This window comes from Balaenoptera acutorostrata, chromosome 13 (assembly GCF_949987535.1).
Source record: "Balaenoptera acutorostrata chromosome 13, mBalAcu1.1, whole genome shotgun sequence".
In the NCBI taxonomy this organism is placed as follows: Eukaryota; Metazoa; Chordata; class Mammalia; order Artiodactyla; family Balaenopteridae; genus Balaenoptera; species Balaenoptera acutorostrata.
Window position 1 is genome coordinate 301156 of NC_080076.1, and position 25963 is coordinate 327118.

Genomic DNA, 25963 nt, shown 5'->3' on the forward strand with positions numbered 1-25963 from the left:
TGTAGCCCGCACGCCTAGAGCCCATGCTCTGCAGCAAGAGAAGCCACTGCAATGAGAAGCCCTTGTACCACGACGAAGCATCTCCCCCGCCTCACCGCAGCTAGAGAAAGCCTGCGCGCAGCAACGAACACCCAACGCAGCCAAAAATAAATAAATAAATAAACAAACAAATAAATTTTAAAAATACACAGAACATAAAATTTGCCATCTTAATCATTTAAGTGTAGTGATATTAAATACATTCACATTATTGTGCAGCTATCACCATTCATCCCCATAACTCTTTTTATCTTATAAAATTGAAACTCTATACCCATTAAACAATAACTAACCATTTTCCCCTCCTCCTAAGCCCCTGGCTACCACCATGGGACTTTCTATGATTTTGACGACTCTGAGTACTTCATATAAGTGGAATCGTACAGTATTGTCCTTTTATGACTGACTTATTTCATTGAGCATAGTGTCCTCAAGGTCCCATGCTGTAGCAAAAGCCAGAATTTTCCTCTTTAAGGCTGAATAACATTTTGCTTAGGAATTCTTTATATATTCTGAATACAGTGGACCCTCAGTATCCACAGGTTCTGCATCCGTGGATTCAACCAACTGTGGATAGAAAATACTCAGAATAAAAATTACAGAAATTTTCAAAAAGTAAAAGTTGAATTTGGTGTGCACTGGCCACTATTTACATTGTATTAACAACTATTTACATAGTGTTTACATTGTATTAGGTATTATATGTCATCTAGAGTTGATTTAAAGTATGGGGGGTGGGGCATGTGCGTAGGTTATGTGCATATACTGTGGCATTTTATAAGGGACTTGAGCTTCTTAGGATTCTGCTGATACAGAGGTACGACTGTATTTATCACTGTTTAAAGCCTTTTTACTCTGTGGATAGTGTCCTTTGATGCACAAAATTTAGTTTTTAAGAAGTCCAATGTCTATTTTTTTAATTCTGTTACTTGTGCCTTTGGTGTCTTATCGAGAACTCATTATCAAACCTCATGGACTGAAACTTTTGCCCTACGTTTTTGTCTAAGAATTTTATAGTTTTAGGCCTTACATTTAGGTCATGGATCCATTTTGAGTTAATTTTTGTAATGGTGTTAGGTGAGGGTCCAACTTTATCATGACAAAACTATTTTATTTTTTAAAAATATTGGCATGTGGTACTAATTTTATATTTTTACTTCCCTGTTCTATCAGATCAGACAAGTTGCCTCCAAATGAAGGAATTAGCCGGCACGATTCATTGTCGTATAATTCTTGGTGTAGTTACCAGAAATTGAAAAAGTGAGTGGCTCTAATGACTGGTTAATAAATCTTCTAAGTCAAGTATTTTCCAATTCTTTGTTTTCAACAAACTTGAAAGTGGTCCTAATTGAATTGTCAGCTAATAGATTGTTTGAAATAATTCTAATGATAGGCTGCTCTCTGGTTACTTCTGGCCCAAGACTTGGTGAGATTCACAGGGCTGAGCATCTTTGTGCCTATCTCCTCCTTCATGTGAAAAGGCTTCTCAGTGCCAACACCACAACAAAAAGAAACAGCAGAAGAATCGATGCTACCCTTGCCTCATTTAGCAATAAATACTTAATATTAAACAAAAGATTTTTTAAATGTTTACTTTGGAAGGCTAATAATCATTTGTCAAGTTTTATAACTATGTTCCAACTTGATTTAATAATTGTAATGACTCAATCTAGAAACTTTTTTACTGTAAAAATCTATTTTTGTTTATTTTATATTACTCGATTTATAAATGTGATAAAATACACATACATAAAATTTACCGTCTCAGCCATTTTTTAGTGTACACTTTAGTAGTGTTAATTACATTCAGATTGTTGTGCATCCACTCCAGAACACTTTCCTTTTTTCAAAACTAAAACTCTATACCCATTAGAAACAACTTTGAAATATTTTTCACAAAGAGAGCCTTATGGCCTTGGGGAAAATGTTTAATTTCAATTTATCTAATTTTGTTGTAGTAGAGAAGAGTGATAGGGTAATCAAGCATAAATTATTAGGATAAACTATCAGGGTTAAATTCTCTTGGAGCAGTGTAATGGAAACAAGAGATCAAAGAGAAAAAGGAACCTTGTTGAATTTCTTTTTTTTTTTTTTTTTTGGCTGCGTTGGGTCTTCGTTGCGGTGCATGGGCTTTCTCTAGTTGTGGCGAGCGGGGGTTTCTCATCCTTGTGGAATTTCTGATTGTTACAAAAGAGCTTGTTCATTCTATTTTAAAATGCATGATAGTAGTATCAAATCACTATGGCATTTAGATTTCACTGACTATATTTAAAAGATCATATGATAAAATATTTTTAAATGAAATATTTACAGCATGCTGGACATTATATCCTTTGCAACTATTTTTATTATGAAGAATTTAGATGCCAACTTAAAAGTATATTATCCTCTTCATAGTGGTAGGTTTTTCAAAATTCTTGAGGGGATCTGTGACATTTGGAGACCACTGCATTAGGGTAGAGGGATCCCTATGAAATGCCTGAACCAACACTGAAGTTCACTGGGGACTCACCACCCCTTTAAGGTGTTCAGCGTCTCATTGGACTGTGTTTCCACGGAAGGACTCACGACAGGGTGACCGCTGAGCTTCACTCCTTCGCCTATTATCCGATAATCAGACCCGTAAAATGGCTCACTCCATTACCAATTTCAAATGAAGTTCAATACTTACTAAGGAAAGTTTTAAGAAAAACTTGCCTTAACTGTGCCTGACCTAGGTTAGGAAGTAAGTTACAGAACTGTATCAAAAGTCCAGCTTTCCCTCCCAGCACCCTGGTTACTTAAAGGACCCAGATCCACAGAGTAAAAGAATGGGAGAAAATGTTTACAAAGCATGTATCTGATAAAGAATTATATGCATATATATATATATGTGTGTGTGTGTGTGTGTATATATATATAGAGAGAGAGAGAGAGAGAGAGAGAGAGAGAGAGGGAGGGAGAGAGGAAGCACAGTGGTGGTTGCCAGGGTCTGGGGGGCAGGGAAATGGGTAATTATTGCTTAACGGGTATAGACTTTCAATTTTACAAGATAAAGAGTTAAGGCAGATGGATGGTGGTGATGGTTGTACAACAGTGTGAATGTACTTAATGCCACTGAACTGTACACTTAAGAATGGTTAAGATGGTGAATTTTATGTTATGTATATTTTGCCACAATAAAAAAAAGCTTGAAAAAATGCTTTTATCATATCACATTTCACACCTCTCTTTGCCCAGCTGTGGAACTCATTCAGCATATGAAGCATATTCAACATATAACTGGATTGACAAAGCCAGCCTCTTTATCCAACAGAAATCAGACTTTGTGTCAGGAAAAAGTCAGAACTCATTTGCACTTCAAAGTAACATGTATTTTGAGGAAAATTATTAGAAGAACTGAGAAACAAGTTAAATTTCATCTGAAATTAATTACCAAGTGCAGTTAGGACTAAAACATTGCAGAACTAACTTATTTACTGCATGCTGTTTCTCCTTACTTAAATTGCAGGATGCAGCATAAGTCTAGCAGGAGGGAGAGGAATGAGAGTTACCTGGTGTCCCTTGGATGAAAGTGAGTGTGTTGTGTCCAGTTTGGGGGAATATTCAACTGAGAATTAGATATAAAAGTCAAAAATACTCTTACTGGTTTCATTAGACATGATGAAGCTCTTCTCGTGTATTTAGTGAAAATAAGGCATATACTGATACAAACTAATTGCTCTGGAAGTCAGCATGTGTGAGATATATGAGACTGGAAAGATGGTGGTTGACTGCTATTGAAATAAACATTCGTGATGTGACTGGGTAACTGATTATGAAAAATCCCATTAACCTTGTGTCGTCTGCTTGTCTCTTGTGTCTGGAACGGTTTTGCCGGCCGGGACGTCTCCGCTGTGGGTAAGGGGTGGGGTGTGCCTTGCTCACTGTGAGCTGCTCTCGTGAGTGCTTGGAGAAAATACGGAGAAGGAGAACGGTGCTTGTCTTCTAAGTAAAGGGGAGAGGACCCCGTCGCAAGGGGAGGCATCTCTGGCAACAGCAGGGGACGAGGGAGAGTGCTCCCCTGGGCCCTGGCCTGCGGAGCCAGGCTTTAGTTTCGATTAGCCATTGAAGGTGGTTTTCCCAAATTTGAAGTTTTTCGTTCCCGGGGCAGTGCAGGATGGGTGTTGTCCTTTGCTTTTAAAAAGGGAAATGGGATCTGAGGCTCTGTTTCTAAGAGATCTGTGGAGGTTGAGGTCTGAAGACTGATTCCCTTTAAATCTGTGGTTTTGTCTGTGTGCTTTGCAGACCAGCACCATCAGCTTCTCCTGGGAGCTTGTTTAAAATGCACATTCCTGGGCTGCCTTCCAAATCAGGCAGTTCCAGAACTCTGGGGTCCTCCAGGTGATTCTGATGCCTCCCCAAAGTTTAGAACCACTCACACCTGTATGGTTTGGGTCGCATTGCCCTTGAGTAGTTGACATAATGTCTAGATGATGTAACTATTAGTTTGTGTAAACATTAGACATTTCATTTTTGTGTATTTTGGAACCAATATAATTAGTTGTCAGTTATGTACAAGAGCACAGCATCTGTCCTGCCTGATGAATAAAGGCCCCTTTGGCAAGTGAGGAACAACAGCATGTCCTAAGCCAGCAGCCTCAGGCTGAACAAACAGGCGGTGTCCTTAGATCGCTGGACAGTCCGGCCATGGGAGCTCACCCAGGGTCCTCTCCTGAGATCGCTGGACAGTCGGCCCATGGGAGCTGACCCAGGGTCCTCTCCTGGCAGGTGGCCTGGAGGTCTGCAGGCAACTCTGTGGGCATCTGAGCCAGAGCTAGGGGCTGACAGGAAGGAGGTGGGCCCTGCATGCTTCCTACAACAGGACAGTGAATAGCATCTGTTTTGCAAAGACCTGCTCTGTCCTTTTGGCCAGTCCAGAACCCATGCTCCTACCCCAGAGATTTGTGAAGCATCTGATCCTTTTGAAGTGCAGCCGTTTGGTCTTTTTAAAAATGCAAATCATGTCAAGTCGTTTCCTTCCTTAATATTACACTTGTTCCAGGACCTCCCATTGCCCTTAGGAAAGAGTTCAGAAGTTGCAGCTGGCCTTTGCTTCCCTCCCACCTTTGAGTGTCTAAGGCTGCCCCGGGGTTGTGCAGACACTGTTGCCTGGGCCTGGAGATACGCCCCAGCGTCCTCAGATGAGGTGAGGGTCCCCCACAAACTGAGCTCCAGCGCCTGTCCTGCACTCAGGACGTGGTCCATGCTGAGTGAACTGGTCCCTCCCCTCTGGGCTCGCGCGGCCCTGAGGACTGGGGTGCCGTTCGCAGCTGTGTCCCAGGCCTCCTGGAGGCTCTGTAAATGCTCCTTTGTCAGGCGAACAAGCCACGACTCTGCTGCCCTTTCCCTGCTGTTCGCGTACCCGCTGTCTATTTCGTTGTAGTTTGGAGCTGAGTTCCGAAGGTTCTCCTTGGACCGTCAAAAGCCTGGAAAGTTCGAAGACTTCTACAAGCTGGTTGTGCACACCCATCACATCTCCAACACCGAGGTGACCATCGGCTACGCGGACGTGCACGGCGACCTGCTGCCCATCAACAACGATGACAACTTCTGCAAGGCGGTCTCCAGCGCAAACCCCCTGCTCAGGGTCTTCATCCAGAAACGAGGTACCGAGGAGGCTGAGCTGCTGCTCTTGCCCGGCACTCATTTAAAAAATAAATGCACTTTTCTGTTTTGTCTGTCATTTCAGAGCCATGTTACTCTGTTTCCTAGCCTTTGGTGGGAGACTAAAGAAATTAACATCTGTTTGGTCAACGTTAATTTCTGAGAAAGGCTTAACAATATTTAAGCTGCATTTTCCACCTGAAATCGTGTTGACTTATGATTCTTAAATACTGAGGAAAAATAATATCGCTATTTTCAGTATTTTAACTGGATGCATTAGCCAGTAACCCAAGAATGAAACTTCTGGTTGTTAGTATATGTTTTCCGCTGTCTTTTTAGGGTTGAAAAAAATGTTAGCTTTAGATTATAACTTCGGTTAACTTTTAGCGCTGAAGGCCTAGCTTTGCTGTAAGTAAGAACAGTATCATTTTATGTGAGAATAAATCACTAACACAGGTTAGCGGCTGAAAGGTGGGGCACCCTGCTGTGGAGTCACTTCTCAGAGCTGCGTGTTAGATTTGTTTTATCGTCTCTGAACTTGGGAGAACCCTAACAATTCTACATAACGTACTGAAGAAAAGAGCCACCTGCAGGCGAGGCCTGAGGTTAAAGAAAGAGGCACCTTATGATTGTCCTGGTCACGACCGTCCCTTCTTCCCTGAGCAGACCTCTGTGCCCACAGCAAGTGCTGACCACCCTGGGGGAGCAGCATGGCGGTGGGGACACCGTACTCGCCGTTGTGGACTTCTGGCGTATGGGGAGGAGAGAGAATGATCTTAGCCTCTGGGGCAGTGGGGCAGTGGGGCAGCTTCATGGACACTAGAAGCTGCAGCACAGCGTGCTGCGCGGGGGGCCCTCCCGGCTGCGGGAGCCCGAGCCAGGCTTGGTAAGTGTGAGACTGCAGGAGGCCGAGGTGCGGGCCCAGGTGCCTGGCCCTCTCTCCTCCGCCCGAGTCCCCCCTTTGCGTGACGGTGTTCGAAGAGCGCTCGCCCGCCAAGCCGTCCGCACATGCCGAGTGCTCAGAGCGTGCTGGCCGGCAGCCCGTGCTCTGAACGCTGGCTGCTGCCGTCCTCTTGTCTGTGGTGTTGGAACGGAGTGTGTAGCGAGGGAGCAGCAGGGGATCTGCTGACCTCACTTCGGACTGGTTCCCTGGCACTAGATCAGAAAGCTCTGCATCTGCAGCCCTTGTTTAGCCTGGGTGTCCTGCTGATGGTACCGAAAGTCAACACAGCTGTCACTTCCTCACGGTGGCCTGGGGGAACTGGCTTTCGCTCTCCCGTGGAGTTGCTGGGGCCTCAGGCCCCGCACAGCCCCTGGCTGCGGCCCCTGTGCTGCAGGGCCTTCCCTCTGCAGTGGCCACACCCGCACCCCGCTGCGCCCGCCGGGAGGTGGGGGCGGGCGCTGCTCCTCACGTCGTTTGGGTGCCTCTTGTCGCCCACCCTCTCAGCAAGGCCTGGTCTCGATTGGCCTGTGTCCCCGCCGCCCCCATCCCCTTGTCTCTTTATTCTGCTCGCTCTGTGTTGTATCATCAGTTGCCCCCAGGGCTGGCGCGTGGTCCAGATCCCACGTCCACAGGTCTGCCCTGGCCATCCCAGGTCGCGGCGTTGTCTCACAGGGTGCGGAAGGGTGAGTAGTGGGCATGAAGCCGTGTGAGTGACGGACGTGCACACGGGCTTTGCCACCTGTGTAGGAAACAGGCCACTGTACTGCTGCATTGGGAGCACCGCCGCAGGCACTCTTGCCCTTTGGAGGGCAGCCCTAGGGACACTTGGCAGCCTGTGCTGTCGAGTCTCCGAAGCTCAGGTGAGGCAGGAAGCCGCGGGGGGCGGGGGATGTACCAGCTTCCGCGGGTCGCTCGGATGGCTTTGCTGCTCAGCTTGCTGGCTCAGGCCCTGCCTCCTGTCTTTATTATTTTTCTTTTCCTCTTTCCGTTGGCCTCAGAGGAATAGCCCAGAGCTTAACTAGCTGCCGCAGGGTTTCTAACCGTCCTGTGCTGTAAGGGTGCAGGCTTCGCCTCCAGCCCCTGCCTTTCTCTGTGAGGTGGCAGCAGGGAGCCAAACTCACACCCCGCCCCCAGCACTTTCTCACCGGCTCTGCGGCCCCCGACCCTAATGTTCCCATCTGTACAGTGGGAGAACCTACCTCAGGTTATTGTCGGGCTTCGAGAGGAAAATCTTCCTGATGTTCCCAAAGCCTGGCCCCTCCCTCCATCACTGGGGAAACTGGGGAAACTGGGGCTCTCCTCTCCCTGTCCTCAATGGAGTCCAGCTGTGAAGACGGCATCCCAGTGGGAGAGACAAGGGCAGTCGTGTTTCTGTGGACGGCGGCAAGCAGGAGCCATCCTGGTGCCCTACGTGTTCAGGAAAGGCTCGCTCACCGTGTGAAAGGGGGTGTCCATCATGGGTGGGGCAGAGCTGAGGTTCCTCTGGAGGTGACACTCAAGTCCCATGTCCTTTTCCTACAGCATGGGTCCCGAGATTTTGGTCACAGTAATGCCATTCTCATGATCTTACTGTAACCACACCTGGTCTGTAGTTTACTTAATAACTTTCTGTACATTGATGTGTATTGTAAGAGGAAATTGTTTGACCATCACAAATGAAGAGTCATTCTTCTAATAGATGTTGAAATACACCCACAGTGATGTTTAGGAAAATGAATTTGTTTGCCACTTACTAATCCCCTCCCCAAACCACACAAAGACACCACAGTAAAACTACGGACCAACATCCCTTATGAATACAGATGTAAAAACCCCTCAGCAAAATACTAGGATATGGAAAACATGTGTCCGTGGTGGATGAATAGATAAACAAAATGTGGTATATCCATCCAATGAGATGTTATTCAGCCATAAAAAGGAATGAAGTACTAAAGGGTCCAGACTGCAGTACAGATGGGAAAGAATGCCAAGTGGATGAAACAGCCATGTGTTACAGGATTCCATTTATGATCTGTCCTCATCCTGTGCAGATTCTGTGTTTGTGAACTCGGTCCAGTTTGTTTGTAACCCACCGTCAGTACGCAGGGCCCTTTCACAATCGTTTGCAGACGTGCACAGGTTGCCAACGCGTGTTCCAGATGAGGCTAAGTAGGCACTGCTCTGCCTGCTTGTTTGAGCTCACGCTGTGAACAAGCGTGCTTTTCATGGTCTATTTAGTGCCACATTTTCCACATTTTTGTACTTTTTTGTTTTGTGAAATTGTATTAAAATACCTACAACATAAAATTTAGCATCGTAACCATTCTTAAGTGTTCAGCTCAGTGGCGTTAAACACATTCACAGCGCTGTGCGGCCGCCACCCTCCGTCCCCTTTTCATCTTGTAAAACTGAATCGCTCTGCCTTTTAAACAGTAACTCCCCATTTCCCCTCCCCCAAACCTGGCAACCACCATTCCTCTTTCTGTCTCTAGGATTTTGACAACTCTGAGCACCTCCCGTAAGTGAAGTCATTCCGGATTTGTCCTTTTGTGCCAGCGCATGTCATGAGCATCATGTCCTTCAGGTTCAGCCATGTCGTAGCCTGTGTCACAATTTAGTCCTCCTTCCATTCTATGACGATACCACATTGTGCATATCCACTCATCCGTTGATGAACACGTGAGTTTCTTCCACATTTAAGCTATTGTGAATAATGCTGCTGTGAACATGAGTGACAGATATCTCTTTGAGATCCTCTTTGAGTACAAACCCAGAAGTGGAATTTCTGGGTCACGTGGTAATTCTGTTTTTGATTTTTTTTGAGGAACCCGCATACTGTTTCCCACAGTGGCTGTTCCATTTTACGTCCCCACCAACACTGTGTAACGGTTCCAGTTTCCCCACATCCACACCAGCACTCGTTGCTTTCTGGTTTTTGGATAATAGCCATCCTGATGGGTGTGAGGTGGTAGCTCGTTGTAGTTTTGACTAGTGTTTCCCTGATTACCAGTAGTGTTCAGCATCTTTTCACTTGCTTAATGGCCATTGAATAGACATTGAAGTCTTTTGCCCATTTTGTACTAGGTTGTTTGTTTTTGGTTGTTGAGTTTTAGGAGTTTCTATTTATCTGGATGTTGATCCCTCATCAGATATATTATTTGCAAACATTTTCTCCCATTCTGTGGGTTGCCTTTTACTCTGTGGATTGTGTCTTTTGATGTACAAAATTTTAAATTTTTCCCGAGGTCCAGTTTGTCTAATTTTTTCTTTTGTTACCTGTGCCTGTGGTATCATATCCAAGAAATCATTGCCAAATCCAATGTCATAAGGCATTTGTCCTACGTATTCTTCTAAGAGTTTTATAGTTTTAAGTCTTCAATGTAGGTTCTTGATCCATTTTGAGTTAATTTTTGTGTACGATGTTAGGTAAGGGTTCAACTTTATTCTTTTGCATGTGGATATCCTATTTTCCAACACCATTTGTTGAAAAGACTGCCCTTTAAACATTTAGTGGTCCTGTCACCCTTGTAAAAAATCATTTGACTATATGTGAGACTCTATTTCCAGGCTCTCTATTCTATCCCATCAGTCTCTATGTCTGTCTTTATCTCAGTATCACACTGTTTTGATTACTGTAGCTTTGTAATAAGTTTTAGAATCAGGAAGTGTGAGTCCTCCAGTTTTGGTCTCTTTTTCAAGATTGTTTTGGCTACTCAGAGTCCTTTGAGATTTCATATGAATTCCTTTTGTGTATACTATACAGCTATTTTCTTTTTGGCTACCATGACGATTACATTTAACATCCTAAAGTTATAACACTGTAATTTGAATTCATACCATCTTAACTTTAGTAACATACAGAAACTCTGTTCTTTTACAGCTCTATCCCTACTACTTTTGTTGTTGATGTCACAAAATTACATCTTTTAACATTGTGTGCCCCCAGACATAAATTAATACTTCTTTTAAATGCATTAGACTCCTAAATTATGTAGAAAAAAAGATTTGGAGTTACAAATCAAAGTTACCTTAATACTGGCTTTACACTTATAATTGTTTTCTTTTTTAAAAACTGTGTTAATCTTTTGAACCATGTAGAAAACAAAAAGTCCAGTCTAAACCGTTGTTACAATAATATAGCATTTATAATTACCCATATATTTAATTTTATAGAGATCTTTATTTCTCCAGTTGGCTTTGAAATTCTGTCTACTATCCTCTCATTTCATCAGCAGGACTCCCTTGAGCATTTTTTGCAGGGCAGGTCTAGTGGTAATGAACTCCCTCAGCTTTCGTATATGTTGAAATGTCTTGATTCCTCCCTCACTTTTGAAGAACAGTTTTACTGGGTATAGGATTATTCATTGACAGGTTTTTTTCTTTCCACCTTTTCAATACATTGCCCTTTGTCTACTTGCCTCCAAAGTTTCTGATGAGAAATCTGCAGATAATCTTATCGAGGATGGCCTGCATGTGATGATTTTGCTTCTCTCTTGCTGCTTTCAAGATTCTCTATTTGTCCTTGGCTTTTGAAAGTTTGATTAAAATTTGTCTCAATGTGGGTCTCTTTGAGTTCATCTTATTTGGAATTTGCTGTGCTTCTGGAATTTTATATTCATGTCTTTATTCAAATTTGGAAAGTTTTCAGCCATTCTTCTTCAGATAGTCTCTCTGCTCTTTTCTATCTCTCTTCCTCTTCTGGGACTCCCATAATACATATGTTGGCCCTCTTGATGGTGTACCACAGGCCCCTTAGGGTATTTTCTTTTTTTCCCCCCAATCTTTTGCTTTCTAGTCCTCAGCCTTGATGATTTACATTTCCCTATCTTCAAGTTCACTGATTCTTTCTTCTGCCTGCTCAGATCTGCCTTTGAATCCCTCGAGGGAATCTTTCAGTTCAGTTATTGTACTTTTCAGCTCCAGGATTTCTTTTTAGTTTATTCTTGGGTTTTCTATATATTTATTGATATTTCCATTTTGTTCATACTTTGTTTTCTTTACTTTCTCCACATATTCCTAAAGTTCTTTGAGCATTTTTAGGACTGTTGTTTTAAAGTCTTTGTCTAATATATCTGCCATTAAGTCTTTTCAGGGACAGATTCTGTTGAATTATTTTCTCCTGTGAATGGGCCATACTCTTTTATTTCTTTGTATGCCTTGTGATTTTTTGTTGAACACTGGACATTTTAATCTAATAACGTGGCAACTCTGGAAATCAGATTCTACCCCTCCCCCAGGGTTTGCTGGGGGGGGGGGTTTGGTTTTTGGTTTTGTTTTTTTGGCTTTTTAAAATTATTGTTGTAGGCTTTCTCTGCCAAGCCATCAGCATGAGGTGTAAAATTAATAACTTCTGAGGTCTTTTCTGAGACTTTCCTTGGGCACGCACAGTCACTTTCTGGTTTTCGCAGTTGTTTTTCAATGTCCTAGTCTTTAATGTCTGGTTCATGAAAGGGGAAAAGAGAAAAAGGGGGGATAAAAGGGCACTCACTTTTGAAATCCCCTTCAGGTCACTTCAGCTTCTTGGGGAGGGGTTTGCAACAATGGGAGAAAGTGTAACAACAATGGCCACCTGCCTCTGGCTGCACCTTTGCGATCAGATGCAACAGTCAGCATCAGAGCACAGATTCCTGGTATTTGCAGGGCAGGGTCCTCTTTGCCCACCCTGGCTCCTGCAAGCTACTGCAGACATACATGCAGAGCTGCCTGCTGTGTGGCTGGGAGTGTGATGGGTGGGTGCTAAGACCTGAAATGAACCAGAGTTGAGGGCAGTAACCTTATAGTTCTTCCCCTTGAAGTCGTGAGTCTTCAACAGGCCTCAGATTTCCAAATTAGTTACCACAGACAGGTCCTGCCATTGTTGTCCAGGTGGGGGGTGTCCCTGGTGCTCCCTTCTCTACCGTCATCCCAGAACTCTCCTGTGTGTGCATGTGATTTCACTGTTTAAAATTGCCCCAAGCGTAGTGCCAGAGTGCTGTAGGGCTTCTCTGAGCCCAAGGTGGATGGGATGTGCTTTACTTAGAAAATGCTCTTGGCCATGAGTTCGATGTTAATGAATCAATAGTATATATGAAATAAGGCGTCTTAACCAGAAACACACTAACGCAAGTTTATTGCTTGGTGGATGAAAATGTTGTGATCAGAGGCTCACAGGACCCTGTATTTCCTGGCAGCCATGGTTCAGTATTCAGTAATGCAGTGTTCATGGAGACTCTGTGAAACGTAACTACTGTGAATAACGAGAATCAACTGTATATGAAAAGTCTAGAATGGGCAGTCTGTAGAGACAGAAGGCACATTCATGAGGGTGGGAGGTACAGGGTTTCTTTGCTGGATCATGGAAATATTCTGAAATTCGATAGTGGTGCTGGTTGCACAGCTCTGTAGATATACTAATAACCATTGAATTATACTCTTTACATGGGTGAACTTTATGGGATGTAAATTATATCCCAGTAAAGTTGTTAAAAATTAAAAGTATGAGATTCAAACCAGGCTCTCCTGGATCTGAGTCTCGGCCCTGAGTGAAGTCATCTGGGCTCGTCTCCAGCCTTTATTTCCAAACTTCAGCCATCCTCAATCCGTGTGAATACTTTGACTTTTTAACTCATTTATTTGTACAGATTTTTTTTTAAATCGTCTTTTCCGCTGGTAATAGGGACTTTTTGTTCTTCACTTGCGGCCTCAACCGTGAGCAGCACCTGCTGTCCTGATGCACTGGCTTTGGGACTCAAGACAGCGCTCAGGACACCCAAGTTGGCTCCCAAGGGGCTTCCCTGGCTGCCATCCTTGAACTCATTAGGAATGTCAGTGTCAGGCACAGTAAAATTAGCAGGACCTGCAACATTGTTACCAGGAGAAATTACAGATAGCATTTTCATATCATGTGATCATATCAGCCAGAGATCTTGAATATCATTTACAGTAATCATTATTTTTAAATAGTGCAGATTGTTATTGAATGCATTAGTAAGAAAGCATATGTAGTGTTGTATCCCACACTTGCTTTAGTGTTTTGATCATTGCCTTCAAAGCAATTTCTTTCTTTTGTCATCCCATGTCTCTTACTTTATGCGTTTAAGAACATTATTCTGAGAAGGAGTTCCCAAGCCTCATCAGATTGCTCAGGGTTCTTGGGACTCAGAGTTAAGAACCCAGCTGTAGATAGTCTGCATTTGGGCGCTCAGACAACAGGCCAGCGATGACTGGGATTTTGCCCTCCCGGGACCCCGTCAGGGGCATTTGTGTCCACAGGGGGCAGAGAACCACGCCTTTGGCCTTCACATCTGCAGACTTCTTTCCTTCTGCATTTAGTAGACTTTGTCAGTCCTCTGTCCTGGGCTGGCTACTGTTACCAGCTGTGGGGTTTTTCCCTTGGGTAGATAAAAGATGTCATTGTGCCTTTCACTTTAATGCTTTGCCCATTTAAGTGAAGAAGAAGAGCAGTTACCAGGATGAAGCCGTCACAGTGGGGAGCCTGGATTCCAGATCCTCTCCATCCCCTGCATACTCCTGTCCTCCCCGAGCACGCAGGAACACTGGGGAAACCGGCCCAAGTCAGAGGGGATGCAGGATGAGACCAGCAAAGGAGCTGGGAGTCTATTTTTAGCAGAATAAACAGGAAGTGCAGACACTCACTTGTCACCACTCACCCATCAAATAAACCCTCCCAATACTAGCAACCCCTGTGTTCTCATCATTTAAGAGATGGCCCTTTTACCCCCAGGTCCCGGCCCAGGACCAGGGGAGGAACGCTGATGGAATTTTCAGTTGCTTTCGGATGGGGTAAGGGGCCTCCCAGGGTGTCAGAGGAGGCTTGTTGAAGACAATTATACCAAAAGATTTCCAGCACAATTAGAGGGCTCTCAACTATTTACTTTTAAAATAAACATAAATATTGCTCATTTACATGTGTCTGTTAACCGCTCTTGGCGTTCTGGCATTCTTTGGGGTTTCTAGAATGAGGAAGACACATTTTAAAACTTTTGACTTATCAGAATTTGCATGACTGGGGGCAGGGTGGGGAGGTAGGGGTATTTGCTTGCGATGTCACTTAAGTGTGTGGCCGGAAAAAGTAATTAAGGGAAGTTCTTCAAAGTAAAACGTATAGAATCATTGAAAATTTGGTTATAGACACTGGCAGACTCTTAAAGTATCAGGCCTGTAAATTCTGCTTATAAACGCTTTCCTTGGATTCGTCATTAATTAGCAGGAGGCGTGTTTGGCTTTTACGTTGGGGGCTTACTGCTTAGCAGGAAGCACTCAGTGGGTCTAACAGTGTAGCTGCCACAGCTGAATCTCTCTCTCTCCCCATTTTACTCTCTTTCCTCAGATGCTGCCGAAGGTTTTGAGGCTGTGTGTTGAGGGCAGGGTAAAGATGTAGTTCTGCTGAATTAGCTTCATCTATGCGCCCACGCGTATAGGAACAGGTGTGTGAGAACCTGCAGTTAAACACCCCTCTGCTCTGGGAGCTTTTTCATGAGACACATTTGCTTTTTTAATTGTCACTGATTCCTGGAAGTTCGTGTGTTTGGAGAATTTCCTTTTTTGTTTTTTCCAACTGTGAAAAAGGGCAAAAACTCTCCCACTGCTCTACCGTGGGAACATGCAGAAAACAAAATGCCTGAAGCCGGTGTTCACCCCTGGAGTGGGAGTGGATGCGGGGAGAGAATGTGCTGATGTAGCTCATTAAAAAGCAAACAAAGCCAGAGCCGCCCACCGTCCAGAAAGAGCTTGTCCTGGAAAAGCTGGCCACTCTGTGCAGGCCCTGTCGGGCAGCCTGGGCCTCGCCGTCTCCTGTATGTGGCTCACGCCACCCGTGTCACTGGGTCTGCAGCTTCCCCTCCAGCTGAGCCTTTGGGAGGGAGGGGAGAACATCGAAGGCTGATTTTGTTCTCTAACTGTCCCACAGAACACCTTGTGTATAAACAGTGAGAGTTTACACAGACGGAATTGGATTCTCCTCTTTCCTTATTTATTTGCGAGTCATATATACTTTTTATGTATTCAAGCCCATAGTATACTAATAATTTGGATTCTTTTTAAAATCCTTACATATCATAAACATATCCTATGTCATTAAACCCTTTGTGAAACTTTTGTTTTAAAAGATGTTTTTTCTGTTTATAACATATTTGTAAAAGAAAATTCAAACAACATGGAAATAACTCCACCGCCCTGAGGTGACCATTGTTAGCAGTTTGGTGAGCCCCCTCCAGACCCCTTGGTGTAGATACAACTAGTTGGATATAGTTTCACATAAACAGGGTCATAATACACATACTGTAGAGATTATTTTAGCCTAGCATCATATTTTTGACTCCTTGTAGATACATAGATATACACCATCTTTTTAACAGACATAGCATTTGTATGAATTTAACAAAATGTAACCAATCCCATAATAATTTCTATTTAAACTGTTCCAATTTTTCATTATAATGAACTGTGTTGTACCTTTTTATGTACATGTCAGATTCAGGATTAATTGGTAGAAATGTTCTTGCCGGATTAAAAGGCATGCGTATTTTTAACTAAAGTATATTTTTGCCAGTGGACCTCTCTTTAGCAGGGCACTAGAATGACATTTGAATCGGGTCTTTTTAAAACACATCTTTGAAGGCCGTTCTTGTGTGGCATGGAAGCTCGTGAGCTTTGAATTTACCGTCTTGAACGCTGCAGCAAAGGCCAGTGAGGGGCTGGCGAGTGGTGTGGGGGGAGGGCTGGCCTCCTGCTAGGACAGCAGCCGCTGCGGACGCCTGAGTCTGGTACCTTGCAGGTCCCAGCCTGCCCCCGTGAGCTGATTATCCTGCTCCAGACTCCTGAGCTCAGGGAGCCCCTCCCAACCTGGCCTCCCTGGGTGGGAGCTGAAGACCCGCAGGACGTGAGCTCCTGGGGGGAAGCCGCCCAGGGGGGCGGACGGTACCAGCTGAAGCCGTTTGCTTCCACGGAGGCCAAAGGACCGTGTGGGTGAACATGGGCATCGTATCGTTTCTTTCCTGTCTTATCAGAGTGGCTCGTTTGTGACGATCAACACATGTATTTAAGCCAGTTCTCAGTGAGGACGAGCTCAAGGAGTTCTGCTTTGATGGGAAATAAGGCCAGGAACGGAGGCACGGTTTGGGGCTTTCTCTTCATGTTTCAGCTGATAATCGTGGTTGTCAGGCTGCCTGTGTTAGTAGGATTTCTTTTCTTTTTTTTTTTTTTTAACATCTTTATTGGAGTATAATTGCTTTACAATGGTGTGTTAGTTTCTGCTTTATAACAAAGTGAATCAATTATACACATACATATGTTCCCATACCTCCTCCCTCTTGCGTCTCCCTCCCACCCTCCCTCTCCCATCCCTCTAGGTGGTCACAAAGCACCGAGCTGATCTCCCTGTGCTATGCAGCTGCTTCCCACTAGCTATCTGTTTTACATTTGGTAGTGTATATATGTCCATGCCACTCCCTCACTTCGTCCCAGCTTACCCTGCCCCCTCCCTGTGTCCTCAAGTCCATTCTCAACATCTGAGTCTTTATTCCTGTCCTGCCCATCGGTTCTTCAGAACCATTTTTTTTTCTTAGATTCCATATACATGTGTTAGCATACGGTATTTGTTTTTCTCTTTCTGACTTACTTCACTCTGTATGACAGACTCTAGGTCCATCCACCTCACTACAAATAGCTCAATTTCGTTTCTTTTTATGGCTGAGTAATATTCCATTGTGTATATGTGCCACGTCTTCTTTATCCATTCATCCGATGATGGACACTTAGGTTGCTTCCATGTCCTGGCTACTGTAAATAGAGCTGCAGTGAACATTGTGGTGCATGACTCCTTTTGAATTACGGTTTTCTCAGGGTACATGCCCAGCAGTGGGATTGCTGGGTCGTATGGCCGTTCTATTCTTAGTTTTGTAAGGACCCTCCGTACTGTTCTCCGTAGTGTTTCTCTTTGAAAACTCTTTTTAAACGTGCCCCTCCGGTAGTGTAACAGGGCTGCGTTTCTGTCTCCGGGGGGGTGAGGGTTATGTGGTGTCACCTGCTTTTAGAAGGGAGGGATTCTTTGCCCTTCTGGAGCAGCCCTGCCTGTAAACTCTGCATCCGCACCCCGACCTGCCACGTGTGCCTGAGGCCTTGGAGGTGCTCAGAGCCTGGCACTCAGGCACCTCCCGTGGGGCCCGCCTACGTTCAGGCCGGCAAGTGGTCATTCCTTCTTGGACTCGCTGAATCTCACGCCCCGCCAGTGCCGCGGCACGCAGGTTGGGTCGTGTTCCTGCTCTCTGGGTGCAGGTTCTACCGGGAGGCATGTTGCAGGAGGGCATTGTAGCCCCAGGGATGGGCCGGCCGCTGCAGGGCCGTGCGGGTTGCTCCAAGGCTGATGGGGAGCCGTGGGGAGGTTGAAGCAGACGCCCTGTGTGAACGGGGCGAGGTGCCCTGTGGGTGGTGCCTTGCCCACCGCACCCGCTTCCTCTGCGGCCCAAGGGAACCCGTGCCTGCTGCGTGTCCTGGGCTACACTCTCCGTGAGGGGGGGGGCCCGCTCCTTTCCGTCCGGAAGGCCTGCTGTGCCGAGCAGGCTGGCAGCGTCCCCGCAGCAGGTGTGCAGCTTGCGTGGGGGGGGGGCCCTGTGCCTGGAGTTAAAACCGGGTTTTACCGAGTGTTTCTGAAGGCCAGCAGATCGAGAAGCACCAGCCCCCGTGGGCCTCTGTAAGCAAGGGGTTAAGGTTGAGTTTTCCTGGCCCTTGTTGGGGATGGGTGTCCACAGGTGTCAGCACAGAGAGTTTGGAGAGGTGACCTGGCCTCTGGCAGCTTCCAAAAGTCAGGTCCTTGCTTCATTGCCCTTTGATCCGGATAATGGTTCCTAGGTCAGCCAGCCCTAACTCTGCCCTGGAAAACGCAGAGCGCCTACTGAAGATGTGTCTTCTAGGCCGTCATTCATAGTGGTCACAGAACTACCGGCTCTCTGCTGACTTACGCATTCGGCTAACGTGGTCCACTGACAGGCTCGCCCCGGTCTGCGTGGCCGTGCTTCTGCCCCTCGGGTGTGACCCCTGTCACTGAGCAGAGGCAGGACGGCCAGTTCCAGGCTGACCTCGCTGAGGGGCACCTGCTCTGTGCTCGGCACTGCCAGGTCCTGGGGCACAAGGTCAGGCCATGGCTCCTGCGCTAACGCTAACAAGGGACTTGCAGCCCCACAGTCTGCCGTGAAAACAGCGACCACCCAGGGGACCGTGCTTCGGGAGCTGGGAAGAGCGGCGTTGGGTGGAGAGTCCAGGAGGGCTTTGTGAAGAGGCGGTGCCAGGGCTGAAAAGCGTGTGCAGGGTCGCGGGAGAGGCAGAAGGTTGGGGGGCTCCGTTTCGAAGCGCCAGGCTGAAGTCTGCGATGGGAGGAAATGGTGGGAGGTGACCAGGGGTCTCTGAGCTCCAAGAGAGCCTGGGGATTGCGTACCCCACCTGCAGACAGCAGGGGCTCACTCGTGAGCTGGTGAGTACGTTAGGGAGCTTCCGGCCAAGGATGCGGTCAGATGACAGATCCCCCTCAGAGCCTGCAGGTGAGAGGAGGGGGCACATAGGAGAAGCCCCTCAAGGTCTTGATAAGATCTGGGGGCCAATCGCACATCCCTTGGGAGATCTATATTCCAGTTGCCTTCAGTCGAGACCTTTTTTTTAGCGTGTTTATAAAGTGGCTGGCTAAAACATCTTTTGCATAGGTGAGAAGTAGTTGATTGGTATTCATCTTTTTTTTTTAATTTATTTATTTTTGGCTGCATTGGGTCTTCGTTGCTGCGCGCAGGATTTCTCTAGTTGTGGCGATCGGGAGCCACTCTTTGTTGCAGTGTGCGGGCCCCTCATGGCAGTGGCTTCTCTTGTTGTGGAGCGTGGGATCCAGGCGCACGGGCCTCAGTAGTTGTGGCACGTGGGCTCAGCACTTGTGGCTCGCGGGCTCTAGAGCGCAGGCTCAGTAGCTGTGGCGCAAGGGCTTAGTTGCTCCGTGGCATGTGGGATCTTCCCAGACCAGGGCTCAAACCCGTGTCCCCTGCTTCGGCAGGCAGATTCTCAACCACTGCGCCACCAGGGAAGCCCGGTATTAATCTCAAATTGTGTTCTTTTAAGCATTTTGCATGTGACGCGTTTTTGCTAGAAAAAAGCTCCAGGTTACTCAAAACAGTGAAGTCTTCCCTCTTAGCTAAAGGCTAGCCCATCTAATCTACACCTACCTGTATCCTTAGGGTCACTGGGCTGGGGACACTGTTTATGTTCCTGTTAGTAGTCACTTTGAATCCAATTAAATGCCACTCCGTTTGGGAGAAATTCTTTTGGGGAGAGAATGAAGACAGCTGGAGGAGAGCCTGCAGTTGGTGTGGGCCCCATGGAAGCCCCCCCCCAAGGGAGGAGACTGGACCCCGGGTGCAGCTCCCATGAAAGCACACCACACGGAGATGCTCAAGGACACTCTCGTGACAGGTTCCGCTAGTTCTATGTGGCCATTTCTGTTTAAAAGGGCTTCTCATTGCAGAGGACAGCTGTGGAGACTGGAAGCTGGTGGAAATCCGGGTGGGCTCGTCTGAAGCCCACCCATCCGCTGTGATCTGTCCTCAGTGGAATTCACCAGTGAAGAGGAGGGAATCATTCTAAACAGGGAGCTGGCGGGGAAGAAGGATGCTCTGTTCTAGAAAAATGGTTCCAAAGCCCTGAATGAAATTGCTTTGGTTCCACCTTCATCCAAGGCCCTTAAACTCACAGCTCTGGAGGTGTTTGCTTGCTTGTTTGTTCCTTTTTAACTTTCTTTCTCCTTTCTTCCCAAACTCTGGCCTGTCTTCCAGCACTGTTGACTACTTCTCCATGTTCTGCCTGCCTGACCCCTCCTCTTGGTCCCTGTGGCATCCCCGGTGGGGCTGAGCTGGTTTCCTGCCTGTCACTTCCTACTTCTGCCCAGACACCTGGGTCAGCAGCTTAGAGGCTGGACTGGCCCCTGACGTACAGCTCACGCCCCACAGCAGCTTCGAGGACCCTCCTCACATTTTTCGTTACAGCGCGTCATGGCTCCTCACGCCAGCATCTCGCATGTTGGCTTCTGTGTTTGTTTATGTCATTCCCAGGCTCAGCCAGAGCCCGCTTGTTTCCCTTTAACATCCATTCCTTCCTAAGATCCACCGCTGTTATCACCTTACTCGAGGAGTCCTTAAAAGTAATTCCCGTGTGGCCGGGGAGCACCTTCATCAGAACCCCAGGGAAGGGAGGAGGCTTGTGAGATGCAGATTCTGGAGCTCGTCCCAACCCAGGAACCACAACCTCTGGGGTGAAGGTCAGAGTTGGCTTCTCCAGTGACTCACGCACACAGCCTCAGAACACATATATCCCTTCTACTCTCAAAACAAATGCTCATTTAACAGTTTACTGTTGACCAAGGACTTTGAAGCTATCATGTGACTGTCACAACAAACCAAGTTGTATAATTGTTCTCGTTTTGAAACTGAAGCTTCAAGAAAGGTTAAACATTCCAAATATAGTTCTCAACTGAAGTTGTTTGGAATTTATTTAAAATACCCCCTGGTGAGGGCTTCTCTGGCACCTCTCAACAAAGGATGCAGAGCTGGTGACTTCCAACCATTTCACTGTAATGGGTGTGACACGTGAATGTCCGCAGCTCAGCACAAGCAGTCAGCCTTGGGGACTGGACTTGATTAAGACCACATTAAAGACCGTACTGTCTTCCCATAGCCAGGAGAATCCTTATTTAGAATCCAGTAAACTTCAGTGGTACCTTAGTGCCAAGTAGTTTACTATACACGTGATTTACCTGTACTAGTTTGGAGTCCAGAGATTTAAAATTTCCATCGTGAACTTTTTTCTTTTCCAGAAGCGTACGCAAGAGTTGGATTTCCTCTTGCATAGTCATTTGTCTTCCTGTTTTTGCCCTGTATCTCTGTAGTTTCCATCCTCTCCTGTGGGAAAGTGATTCAGCACAGAGGACACCATCTCTAGCAGACCCCACCTGCACCCGGGCTCTCGTAAAGCCCCGAGCCACTTCGTAGCATTTAACAAACGCAGGCGGAGAACTAGGATGAGACTGACAGTTGGATTTGAAGCAGTTTACTCCTGTGTTGTTTTCTGTGGGGACATGAATGCAGGATACGCCCCCTAGACCCTGCCCCCCGGCCCCCCCGTATTCCAACAAGCCGCTAGAACCACGGACGGGGAGAGGCTGCGGCTGGGAGTTCTGTACCTTGTTAAACTGTAAAGGAGAGTGTTGATACAGCACATACCAACTAAGAAAGGCCATTTTTATTGTGGTAAAACATATGTAACGTAACATTTACCATCTTAACCGTTTATGAGCATGCAGTTCAGGGGCGTTCAGTGCATTCACATGGTTGTGCAGTCACCGTCCACCTCCTGAACTTTCTCATCTCCCAGCTGAAGCTGTACCCACTAAAACATCATGTGTTTTGGTGAGTTAAAGTCAAACGCCAAGCAGTACCTCCGTCCGTGTAAGTATGAATTCCTATAAAATGCCCATGGGGCACATTTATAACTGATAGTGTCTACGGTTTTCTTAGAATTTCAAATCAAAGGGTGAGGGAATATACTTTTGCAAAAAGCAAATCACTTAGGAAATAATTGTCACTTGCTAGTGGCGTCATCATGTCCCTGCAGAGACCCCAGGCCTTCCCTGGGGGCTGTGTCTGCGGCCCACCCTCATCTCTCTGGTTCCCATGCACTGACCACGCCTGGACTGGAGGCTGGCAGTGAGGGCCGGGCTTCTTGGACTTCAGACCGCATGTGGAGAGTCTCAGGTTAAATTAATCCAGCTCCTCTGGACACGTCAGGGCATCAGCAGTGACTCAGAAGGGTCAACCAGCCTCACTTGTCTTCCTCCTGCTTGGGACCCCTCTGAGCTGGGAAGTGCAGCATGTAGCATGACGGGTGTCTGTGTGTTGGGGGCGGGATGCCCTCTGCCAGGGCGGCAGCAGCAGTGCGGCAAATCTGCTTCCCTGCAGACCTTTCTCCCCGCACCTCCCAGACTCCGGTGAGGGGAGCCTGGAGATGGCCGGGCCCCCATGGCTCCTCCTGTGGCTAATAGGCCTGGGACTCTCTGCTCGCAGACAGAATAGCAGGAGAACGGGGAGGTTGAGGCTGGCGGCCCTCCTTGCCCAGGCCAGTGTGCTGGTCGCGTCTTCCTGGTCCTCCCTGCATCCCAGCCTGTCCTGGCGGTGGTGGACGCCGGGCAGTGTGCGAGCGTGTCCTCACACCCAGCCCCAGGAGCCACTCTCCGCAGCCTTGGGTGTGCTCCCACCCCTGGCCTTGGCTCGCTCTCGGGTGGGCTTCAGGTGGGGTGGACATTTGGTTGAGGCCCCTCGGGGTGGGGGGGGGGCTCCAACACAGACCTGCCCCACGTGGCCCCTGCCCATCTCCTGCCAGCTTCAGAGACCACCAAAAAGTGTGCTTGCCTTTGGGAGCAGGTGCCAAGCAGAGGGCGCATTGTCTCCTGATGTCACCTTTGACCTTGGAACCATCCCCGTCTTTTTAAGCATCATTTAGTGGATGGAAGTTCTTCGTGCGGTTGACACTGGAAACACGATTCTGATGCTCAGGCTCATCGGAGGGCAGAGCCTGAGACCGGCCCACGTTTAGATTTGGGGTGTGTCCGCCCGAGGACGTGAACCTCCTAAACCATCCCTCCAGCAGCTCTTTCTGGCGGCCCTCACTGTCGAGCGTGGGGGCACACTTAGCTAGTGAACCTTGATGGGTCTCCTGCGCTCTCAGAATCGATCAGAGGAATTGCCAGAGCTTGAGAAGCTCTCTGGTCCAGGCACTCACTGACAGGCAAGGGAGACCCTGCACTTCGCGCTGCAGGTTCCAGGGCTTCACACAAGGAGGTTTGCAGACCCTTTAGCTGTGGATCCTCCTCGAGTTCCTGGGGAATTCCTGCTGACCGCAAACTATGGCGAGGTGCTTCTGAAATTAAAATACGCCCTCCTCACCCTTTGTTCCTTTTTAAGTCCTCATCCACCTGGTGCTCCGGACCCAGTTGATCCTCTCGTGCTGTGTGCTGCCGGCGTTGCTCTGCCAGCCGCCTCGTAACGGGCAGGCGTTCCCAGGACGGTGGGTGAAGGGAGCTGCAGAAGTGGTGTGTGTTTCACAGGGGGTTGGGAGTAGTTTCAGGGTCTGTTGTTACAGCGGGAACTTAATGAGCCCTGTTTCCTGCGTCAAGATGGTGGTTTGGCGTGTGGGCTGCCGGGACCAATGAAGAGTCCAAGGAGCCCTCACGGTCGAGGCAGGCGTCCTCAAGTCCATGGTCTCCCTGAGTGGGGTGACCCGTCCCTTTTACAGAGGACGAACCTGAGTCCCAGAGAGGTCGACACGACTGTCCAGGTTTCTCTGGTTTCCTCCCATGGCTGAAGTTGGGAGTGAAGAAGGAGGCTGCGGCTCTCCCGAGCGGTCAGCAGAGGACCTAGGCACTTGCACAAACCCAGCCCGCAGGCTGCAGTTTCCACTGGCCTGAGGGGGGCCGTCAGGAAGTGTCCCCGGACGGACCACAGAGTCCTCTGGACAGGAGAAAGATGTGCACTGTGGTTCCTGGTCACCGTGGTTTGCCCATCTTGGACAATCCTGCCGGTCAGGACCCACTCCTGACCCAGACTGTCGCTGGTCGACTGGGCAGCTCCCTAGGAACAGCAGGAAGATGATTCGTTCAGCTCTTAAAATCCAGGGTCTTCAATATGTATTAAGTGGAAAACCTAGGTACAAAATTGTGTGTATAATTTGTTACCCCCTGAAACAAAATGAAGGAGTACGAATCTTTGTTCGTAGTTGCTTGTAGTTGCATAAACAGACTCTGGAATGATTGATAAACTAGCAAAAGTCACAACCTCAAGTACGGGGTGGGGAGTGACTGCTGACGTGTCTGGGGTTTCCTTTCGGGGTGATGAAAGTGTTCTGGAATTAGGCAGTGGTGATGGTTGCACAACCGAGTGCGCCAAAACCGTTGAATTGTACCCCTTAACGAGGGGCACTGTGGAAGCCAGTCACGTGGCGTGTATCTCAGTCCTGCGGTTAAAGCATCTTCCTGAAGCAGGCATCTCGCTTGGCTTTGAGCCTCCTTGAGCCAAGTGTTGAACGCTAGCGGAGCTGCACTGGTCTTTGCCCCTTCTCTGGATTTGTGGACTGAGGGCCCGTGACACTGTGTCTCTCGCAGGATCCTCGGGGTGAATCACACGGAGGGCCCAGAGCAGGGCCGGCCCCTGGGTGCTCTGCTGTAGGGCCCCTGGAACTGCTCCCTGGGAATCGCGCTCAGGAGCTGTTGGTGAGAAGGGCGGCCTTGGCCGTGGGCTCGCGGAGCCGAGACGTCTCCCCGTCGTCGTCACTGCCCAGCAGCCTCTGCCGCGAGGGCGCAGCTGCCGTGGGCGGGACCCGGCTGACGGGGTGCTGTGAGGCTTGTGGTGCCGGGTGGCGCAGAGACCTGGCCGCTGAGGGCAGGGGCGAGGACCTGTGACCCTCCGCCAGGCTCCCGTGGAGCTTCCGTGACCCCCTCTGCTGTGCTGGCCAGGCCTGCAGCGTGGAGGGCTGGCCATGGGAACTGCTGAAGGAGGTCCGCTCTAAGTACAGGCTTTCCTGCCAGCAGTTATTTTCGGCTGTTTCAATTACAGTTGTCCCCTCTGGTAACCGCTGTAGCGTCCCGTAAATACAGGCTGAATCACAGCCCCCGGCTGTGGAGCCAGCACGGGGAGGGTGGACACGTGGATGGCCCCGCTCCGCCTGGAGGGGACGGCGACCCCGCGGGGCTTTCAAGGGGCCGCCCGGAGGAAGGGGAGCCAGTGAACGATGCCCCCTTCTCTCTGATTCGATCGTGCTCTTCTTCCCACATCCTCTGCTCAGCACCTGAAATCACCTTGTGTTCAGGAGCCCGCTGTGAGCTGGGGGCAGAGCCACCGACTCTGCGCGTCGGAAAGCTGGCTTTTTGGAAATGCCCGACCCTGTTCTGCCCCCGGCAATCCAATCCTGCTCCTGAGACAGGCTCCTGAGAGGCCCTGTGTTTTCGTTGGAACTTGGGGGTTCATATTTCCTTGCTTTTTATCTGATCTCCTTTCTCCTATGTCATAAAAAAGGTTAAGTATGAGAGGGTGGGGAACGGGGAGAGCTCTTCCTTGGGCCGACCTCCGCGAGGCAGAGGGACTGGGAAGGGCTGCCCGCTGGGGGCCCGAGCCGGGCTTGGCCGCCAGCGCGCTGCCCTGGGGCTGGTGAGGCCAGGCCATTACTGTTAATCACGGGGGTGGGGGGGGTCGTGTCTGGGCCGCGGGTCAGCAGAGCAGCCCCGCTTGGAGGTGAGGGTGGACTTGAGGGTGTTGGGAAGTGCTGCTTGGACCCTCAGAACGGCTGGCATCAGTGCCCCTC

General features: G+C 48.1%; 1 protein-coding gene across 1 annotated transcript in view; it reads left to right on the plus strand.

The window, feature by feature from the left end:
- PARD6G (par-6 family cell polarity regulator gamma) overlaps positions 1–25963 on the plus strand; it is a 104075-nt gene that overhangs the window by 31528 nt on the left and 46584 nt on the right. The window contains exon 2 of the mRNA XM_007172767.3: positions 5444–5666. Coding sequence (XP_007172829.1) covers positions 5444–5666 — 223 coding nt within the window. The remainder of the gene's footprint in view (positions 1–5443; positions 5667–25963) is intronic.